This window comes from Echinops telfairi, unplaced genomic scaffold, assembly GCF_000313985.2.
Source record: "Echinops telfairi isolate 266 unplaced genomic scaffold, ASM31398v2 ScPeMD7_7475;HRSCAF=8513, whole genome shotgun sequence".
NCBI classification, from domain to species: Eukaryota; Metazoa; Chordata; class Mammalia; order Afrosoricida; family Tenrecidae; genus Echinops; species Echinops telfairi.
Window position 1 is genome coordinate 9,856,486 of NW_022111379.1, and position 8,151 is coordinate 9,864,636.

The 8,151-nt window shown below is 58.1% G+C and overlaps 1 protein-coding gene across 2 annotated transcripts in view; it reads right to left on the reverse strand.

The window, feature by feature from the left end:
• Positions 1 to 6: 6 nt before the first annotated feature.
• SCAMP2 (secretory carrier membrane protein 2) overlaps positions 7 to 8,151 on the reverse strand; it is a 20,002-nt gene continuing 11,857 nt past the window's right edge. Inside the window, exons 4-11 of one of the 2 annotated variants that reach the window (XM_030884315.2) lie at positions 7,844 to 7,942; positions 7,298 to 7,426; positions 6,072 to 6,189; positions 5,488 to 5,616; positions 4,635 to 4,794; positions 3,760 to 3,861; positions 597 to 717; positions 7 to 435 (exon numbers count right to left, since the gene is read on the reverse strand). In XM_030884315.2, coding sequence (XP_030740175.1) covers positions 301 to 435; positions 597 to 717; positions 3,760 to 3,861; positions 4,635 to 4,794; positions 5,488 to 5,616; positions 6,072 to 6,189; positions 7,298 to 7,426; positions 7,844 to 7,942 — 993 coding nt within the window. In that variant the 3' untranslated portion in view covers positions 7 to 300. The remainder of the gene's footprint in view (positions 436 to 596; positions 718 to 3,759; positions 3,862 to 4,634; positions 4,795 to 5,487; positions 5,617 to 6,071; positions 6,190 to 7,297; positions 7,427 to 7,843; positions 7,943 to 8,151) is intronic. The other variant, XM_004711971.2, reaches the window with a different exon arrangement.

Below are 8,151 nucleotides of genomic sequence, written 5' to 3' on the forward strand. Positions count from 1 at the left end.
GTGTGTGTGTGTGTAAATTTAGGTCCACTGCTTCCAAAGAGAAAACAGAACCCTCTCAAACCACCACCAGGGAAAAACCTTTTTTTTCCTTCTCGTGTAAAAATAAGTCCCTTTCCCCGTCACCTCCCCTCGGGTGGAAGAGAGAACTGACTGCCTAGGAAGGCGGAAGAGCCAGGGCCAGTTCCCCTCAGGTCTGTGCGGGGGTGGGGCACACCACCACCTAAGGCACCCCTGGAAAATGCGGCTCCCAAAGGCAGGCAGAAGAGGCTGGGGCAGAGGGAGGAGAGTGAGCTGGGAGGGCTAATTCCCCTGGAAGGTTCCCCGAGCGGCGGACGAGGCAGCACTGCGGAAGGTCCTGTTGCTGAAGATGCCCTGGGAAAACTCCTCCTGGGCCTGCTGAAAGCTGGCCCCCGTCCGGCGGTACAGGGAGTGCACCTGCAGGAGAGGAGCACCCAGGTGAGCGTCCTAAGCCTACTCACCCCACCCGGAGCTCCGGAGGAAGCCCCTGACGTTCCAGGGCCCAGAAGGCCCCAGCAAGGTGGGAGACAGCAGCCCCCACTGCCGCCGGACAGGTAGGTCTGCGTCCCCCGACTCACCCGCTTCAGAAGCAGGATGGCGAGCACAGCGCAGAGGGTGAAGAAGCCAGCCACCACCATCATGATGACCGACACGGGCAGGGGGTCAAGCTTCAGTGTAGACACGGCTGCGATCCAACCACTACAGGGGGCGGAGGGGAAGGCCAGAGGGGCAAGTGGACTCCCCTCTGAATGGCTGCCGAGGCTGGCCCACCTGAGCCCAGGGGCCAGAGGTCCTTGGCTTCCAGGAGCATGTGGGGCCTCGGAGCTGGCTTGGATCTACACGGGAGTCAGCGGCTAAGTGAGGGCGCTGCTGCCCAGACTCAGGAGCAGCCCTGGAAGAGCCTTTTCCGGCTGCTTGGAGTTGGGGGAGGGGGCAAGGAAGGCCTGGTGGCTCACTCCTGAGAGCCTGCACTCCGGGAAGGAAGGCCACTGGCCAACCCACGGTACCCCTCTGCCACTTTGTCCTCCCCACAGGGGCCAGGGACACCTCCTCTGCCCTCCTCCCTCGGCTCTGCTTAGTCGATCATGTCACTCCCCACGTCCCAGTGTCCTCCTCTGTAAACGGGATAATATTCTCACTTTTCCCATTCCCAAAGGTATCGCAAAGCTCTAGCAATCAAAATGGTGTGGTGCTTAGCATAAAGTCAGACATATAGACCAATAGAATTGGCAGTCTAGGGATAACCTTCTTATCTAAGATCAACTGACTTCTGACCAGGGTGCTGAGCCCATTCAATGGAGAAGACAAAAACCTCTTCAACAAACAGCGGTGGGACAACTGACTAACGGCATGCAAAAGAATGACAGTGGACCTTGACCCTACATATAAATATCTCAATCCGATCAAAGATCTACCTTCACGAGCTGGAACTATAAATACTTGGGAGAAAACCTAAGGACAAACCCTCCTAACCTTGGGTTTGGCATTGGTTCCCTGGACAGGACACCAAAGGCATGCACAACCATAGGAAAACATGTTAGACCTATGTGCATGTATTTAATATGTGAAGTATTAAGGTACCAGATGGACACTGAGTCTCTACTCAAGTACTCCCTTAATTAATGCAAGAACACTTTGTTTTAGTAACCTGGCATTCTTCCCAACACGATCGCTAAAGACAAAATGGGTGCATAAGTAAATGTGAAGACAGCTGATGGTTCCCGGCTATTAAAAGATATAGCTTCTGGGGTCTTAAAGGCCTAAAGATAAACAAGCGGCCATCTAGCTGAGAAGCAACAAAGCCCACATGGAAGCAGCACACCAGCCTGAGTGATCAGAAGGTGTGAACAGGTTCAGGTATCAGACATGGGAAGACCCAAAACAAACAATCATATCAATGTGAATGAGGGGGCTGTAGTGGAGACCCAAAGCCTGTCTGTAGACAAATGGACTTCCCCTCACAGAAAGGACACAAGGAAGGGATGAGCCAGCCAGGGTGCAGTATAGCGCCAACGAAATACACAACATTCCTCTAGTTCTCTAATGCGTCCTCCCCCCACTATCATGACCCCAGCTCTACCTTACAAACCCGGCTAGACCAGAGCATGTACACTGGTGCAAATAAGAGCTCTCAACACACAGAATCCAGGACAGATAACCCCCTCAGGTACAGTAATGGGAGTAGTGATATCATGAGGGTAGGGGGAAGGTAGGGGGAGAAAGGGGGAATCGATTGCAATGAACAACATATAACCCCCACCCCCAGGGAGATAAACAACAGAAACATGGGTGAAGGGAGACAGCGGACAGTGTAAGATATGGAAATAATAATTACAATTTATCAAGGGCTCATGAGGGAGGGAGGGTGGTTGAGGGAGGAAAAAGAGGAGGAGCTGATACCAAGGACTGAAGCAGAAAGAAAGTGTTTTGAAGAGGATGATGGCAACATATGTACAAGTGTGCTGGACACAGAGGATGTATAGATGGTTAGAAGATCTCTAAGAGCCCCCAATAAAATGACTTATTAAAAATAAAATTAGTTAGACCTCCTGAAAGGTCAAGAGTCCATGGACTGGTGAATGGAGAAACACAATGCTGAGAAACGGGCACATTCGCACAGCAGAACACCGTGTGGCCCTAAACAGAAAGCACATACTGACACCGGCCAACCATGGGGGACCCCGACAACGGGGCGCTCGGCAGAGGAGAGTCAGACACAAGCAGTGCAGTGTGTGCCCCGGCCGAGGAGGAGGAGGAGGAGGAGGCGGTGGCGGCGATGGGGCGTGTGCTTCACGGTGACGGGGGTTCTCGCCGGGGCGGCAGTGGCACAGCACTCCGGACGGACTGAACGCCACCCAATTGTACACTTCCAGCAAGGTGCCCGTTACACGGATTCCACCAGCACACACGACGCGAAAGGAAAACCACTTGAAAACGAGGAGGAGGGAATGAGAGCACGCATTCACTACCTGCCCATTTCCTGGGTGCTAGGGGGTGAAGTGAGAAAACAGTCATGGAAGGCTCTAGAAAGGCCTGAGGAGGCGGAGTCTGCAGAGCGCACCCAGGCTAGCCAGGAAGGGCCGAGGCAGAACCAGAACCCACGCCCCCGACTCCTGGCCAAGAGGCAAACATCAGCAGCTATGAGTCATACACACAGCCTGTCTACCAGGATCTTGTGAGCGATGAAATGAGGTCATGGGTCAGAGAGAATGGGCCGGGTCAGAGAGAATGGGCCGGGCCAGCAAGGGCAAGGCAGGAGGAAAGGCTGGAGGGAGGGAGGGCAGGTGAGTCAGGCTCTGGATGTGATGGAGGGAGGGGACTGAAGCCAGGTGGTCCTGCCGGGCTCAGGGTTTCAGACAGGAGCAAGGATCCCTATGCTCCGGGGCACGAAGGAAAACATGCATTGTCAGTTCTCCTCTCTGAGCTAAGAACTGCAGCGCCCAAGACACTCAAGCAGCCTCTTGGGAGAAGGCTCTTGGGTCAGAAAACCAAAGCCAAAGACCAAGAACCCATTGCCGTGGGGCCGATTCCCACACAATGACGCCAACACGCGTCCCAGCACTTGGGTGGGGCCTGCGGGAACGGGACGGTAGGGAGCGGAGGCAGTCAAGTGTGAAAGTGGGAGCGAGGCAAGCCAGTAACGGCTGCTAGTGAGGAACAATGGGGCCTGGTCCACCATTGGGTGCACGGTGGGTGGGCCCCGGTGAAAGCCTAAGCCCCTCTGTTGGCCCCAGGCCTCACCTGTTACCCAGCCCAGGGAGGCCGACCAGCTGGATGATGTAGATCCCTATTTGACAGAAAAATATAAAGAAGAACACGAAGAAGCTGAAAGAGTTGTCCGACCTGTGGAGAGAGCAGGAAATGACAGTCACTGGGGGCCTGGGCCTGCTTCCCTGCCTGCCAGCCAGAGCGCCCGAGCCACTCCCCACAGGGCAACTGGGGACCCCCATCCCCCAGAGCATCAATTTGCACTGCACGGTGGGAACAAAACTGCCACAACTGAGCTAACAGCCTGAATTTCGAATAATAAATAAAACCATAGACCTGGGTGGAGGAAAAGCTATTTGGGGGCCTGGGGAACACCAGGCGGAACCCTTCAAGGGAGAAGAGGGCTGGAACCAGGGCAGGCTGGCTGAGGGAACCCCAACATGCGGAGAGGAAGTGGGGTCAGGCGATGATTGCAGCTGCAGCTTTGAACCCAGGGCCCCTGTGCAGTGTCTGAGACGGTTCTGCTGCTGCCCTGCCCCCTCTTCTCGGGCCTGCTGGCCTCCCAGGCCTGGGCCAATCATTTCTGAGGTCCAATTCCAGAAGCCCTTGGGGTCTCCCAGGTGGCCTCATGAACGTGGGGAGGCAGAGAAGCACCCGGTAAGAGGGACAGACAGGTCCCTGGGAGCAGTGTGCCGGCTCCCTGGTGAAGCACACACAGGGCCTCAGGGGCAGCCCTGCCTCCCTCAGTGGGTGGGAGCCCTGAGAGGTGAGGGCAGGCTCCGGGGCCTGGTGTGCGCTGGCCCTTGGTGGGAAGGGGAAAGTGGATTTCCTCACTCTTCCTTTCTGCTCCAGGACTGCGAGGGCTACCTGTAATCCCCACCTGCCCACCCTGGTCCCTGCCCACTCACCTGAAGGCCTTGTAGATGGGCCGGTACCAACACAGGAAGGCACAGGGGGTGAAGAGCAGAAACCACAAGATGGAGAGGCCAAAGTCCACTCCCTTGGAAGCGTCAGCTGTGAACCGGGCCAAGCAGGCCAGCAGGTTCAGGAACAGCGTCACTGAGTGCACTGTGGGGAGGCAGGGAGGGAGAAGCTGGCACCAGGGAGGCTGACTGAAGGACCCCCCACGTCAAACACCCCCTGGAGGAGGCAGAGGGGTCCAGGCAATGGCAGCAGCTGCAGAAACAGCAGATGGCCCTGGGCAGTGTCATACCCCCAAAACTTGGGATTTGGGGATGTCAAGACCAGGGGCCAAACACAGTTCCTAGGAAGGACTGGGGAAGCCAGGTGTTGAGGGGGCACAGGGTGCCTGGGAACCCAGGACTGCTCAGCCCCTCTTTTCCCTGGCCCTGTGTGGCTCACAGCACAGTCACAGGAAGCCTTGTTGGTCTCCCCAGAGCCTCTGAGCCGAGAGGAGAGGCGGCCTTCACCTAAAGCTTTCAGATGAGGCGGCTCCAAGAAGTTCCTGGAGAAATTCCACTGCCTTTTCCTTCTACTTTCCCGTGAACCTTGTGAAAGGGCCCCGGCCCGGTACCAGGACTGCACAGGAGGCTCATCTAGCTAATCTGCACCCCTCCTCCCCCAAAATGTGGCATGCACTGCTCTAGTGGGCCATTCCAGGGCTGGCAACAGGCACCTGGCCGGCTGCGGTCAGCCGGAAGTGGGGAGGAAACACCCTACACCCCCAAAGTGCAGGCGCGGCCTAAGAACAGAAGCTCCGAGTCGCAGCCCCCTGCACCCCGGCGCAGGCGCAGGACTCACGCATCCAGAGGTAGTAGAGCATCTTGCAGATGCGCTGGTAGTCGGCGGGGATCTCGGTGGAGAAGTCCTGGTAGAAGCAGGGCTTGATGGGGCACCAGGAGGGCAGGGGCGGCCAGTTGTTCTCCCTCACTGTGCGCAGAGAGAAAGGGGAGATGGGGTGCGGGCTGCCTCAGAAGCAGCATTGAGAGCACACTCCCTGGCCCGGTTTAGGGGCCAAACCGGGGCTCCCAGACTAGGACACGGAGGGGAGCAGGGACCCAGCCGCATGCCACTGTGAGACACGCAGGGTGAAATGGCTTTCGAGACTTTCGTGATTAACAACCAGCCCGGAGCATGTCAACAGGCAGGGTATTGTGGGATCAGCCCCCCACTCCATCACAGAAGTTCAGAGCTGGGAAACCACCACCCTTCAGGATGACCATTACTGCTGACCGGCACATTCAGTCAGGAGCTCAGTCAATCCTGCAAGGCTGCCCGGGGACAAGGTGTCTGTCTTGGGGCGTGGGTGCTAGCAGGGCCTTCTCTGCAGGACTCCAGAATTTCTCCCAGCCCAACCCCCCTCAGGGAGCCCATCGCCCCCTGACCGTGCAAGCCGGCCACTGTGTTCTGCAGCTCCCGCTCCTTGCGATCCAGCTCGGCAGCCTTCCTGTCCAGCTCCTCCTGCTGCCGAAGCAGGCCTGCCTGGGCTGCCAAGGCCACAGCCTGCAGGGACGGCCAGGGGGGGAGCAGACGCAAGAGGGTTAGTGTCCGCCTGGCAGGCAGGGCGTCCCAGCCCCACCAGAGCATCTTGGGAACAAGAGTTCCCCACAGGGAGGGCACACCTCTGGCCCCTTAGAATCATGGCAGCTTTCTCTCCGCCTCCTCCGCCCCCTTCACCCCTGAGCCAAAGACAGGAGCACTAAGCCGAGTAGCTGCTGACACCGTCCAGCTACAGTGACCTCCAGGTAACAGCAAATGGAAAGGGACCTCCCAAGGGTCCAGCCTGTAGCCAGAAACCAAGACCCAAGCATCCCTTGAAAAGCCTGGGGGGTAGGGGTAGGGACGGCCGAGTGTGACAGGGAGCCATGCAAAGCAGTTAGTGGGGAGGGAGGAGGACCCCTGAAGATGGACAAGAGGCCCTGAGCTGGGGGGTTTGTATTTAAGCGCCCCTGCTCTGCCCATAGGAGGCACTGAAGGCTACCTGAGCCTGAGCTAGGACTGGCTTTTGCCCAGGGCAGCTCCCGAGGCACGGCCTTGCCCTGCCTGGCTCTCAGCACCCGTAGGCCGAGTCCCAACATGCTGCGTTCTCCAGGCCAAACAGGGCTCTGGGTGCAGTCGCTAGGGGAAGTTGGACAGAAGTGGCCCAGGAGCCCAGAGTTCTAGCCCAGTGCCCTGCTTCTAAGGGAAGCTGCAGCTGCTTGTATTGGGTTTTCTTGAAGAATGATCTAGCGATTTCTGAAGAGAATACAGCAAACGTCTTTTGTAGGGTGACAGACCAAGCATATGTAGGTCTGTGCGTGGATCCCTCCCTCTCCAAAAGCAGTTCTCCCAAGAGCTATTCTTGCCTTCAGGGGGTGATCAGAGCAGCGGCATGGCCACACTGAAGGCCATGGAGCCACAGGTCTCTCTGCCCAGTCTGTGGCTTTGGCTGGGTGAGCCCACGCCCCAGCTGAACAAGAACCGCCTGCCTCCCCGCCACGGTCGAGGGCACTGCTTTCACCACAGACCGCTGGACTTGGGGGGTTGTCTGGGGCCCACTAGGGTCTAAGCCCTGCCCACGTGGGAGGTTCCGGGGCCTCGCCCTCCCTTGTGTCATCTACACTTGGCCTACCTTCGAAAGCTTTCGCGTGTAGCTGTCTCTGAGAACACTATCTCCTCCTAGCAGCGTCTGCCTCTCTGACACCTCGCTCCCTGCCAGGAAGCTGGCGGGCAGGAACCTGCCGGCCTGTCTAAGCAGGAGCTGCAATACACAACTCCACTGTGGGTCTCATCCCCCCAGACCGTGAGGGGCATGGGGAGGGCAGCAAGGCGGCGATGGAGCAAGAGGACACAGGAGAGGAAGAAGGCAGGCAGGAAGGCAGGAGGCAGAGGCGGAAGAGAGCCTGAGCCCTGAGCAGGAGAGAACAAGGCCTAAGCTCAAGCCTGGCCAATGCTGGCGCAGTGCAACAGGGTCCCGCGCTCTCTTCTGAAGCCACCAGGGCGCAGCCTGTCACGGAGTTTTTGCTATAGTGACGGTGGGTGATTTGGGGGTGGGGTGTTAGGCAGTCCCTCTACTTTAAACATGACAGTGACTCGTGCAGGGGAGCTCTCGGCCCACCCCCAGCCCCGGCACGGCTTCTGGTCCAGGTGCTTCCCTCACTGGAGAGGTCAACAGTACCTGGGGGGTCGGCTGGGCTGGATCCACCGATGGCTGCAGAACTGCTGGCTGTGAGGCCCCAGGGGGCTGTGTGACGGGCACCGTGGTCGCTGCATTTGCCTGTGTGGGGCAATCAGAGCAGGAGGGAAGTCTAGTTCCAGGGCTGGAAACCTCCCACCCTCCCTCCCTCCGGGCTCGCTGCTGACCCGCCGGGCATCCCTGGGCACAGGGCTGTGCCCAGTCCAGCCAGGCTTCTCTGCTTAGAGAGGGCCTCAGATCATCCTACTGGGAGACTGTGGTGACTTCTTCCCTCTCACTCCCACCCCCGA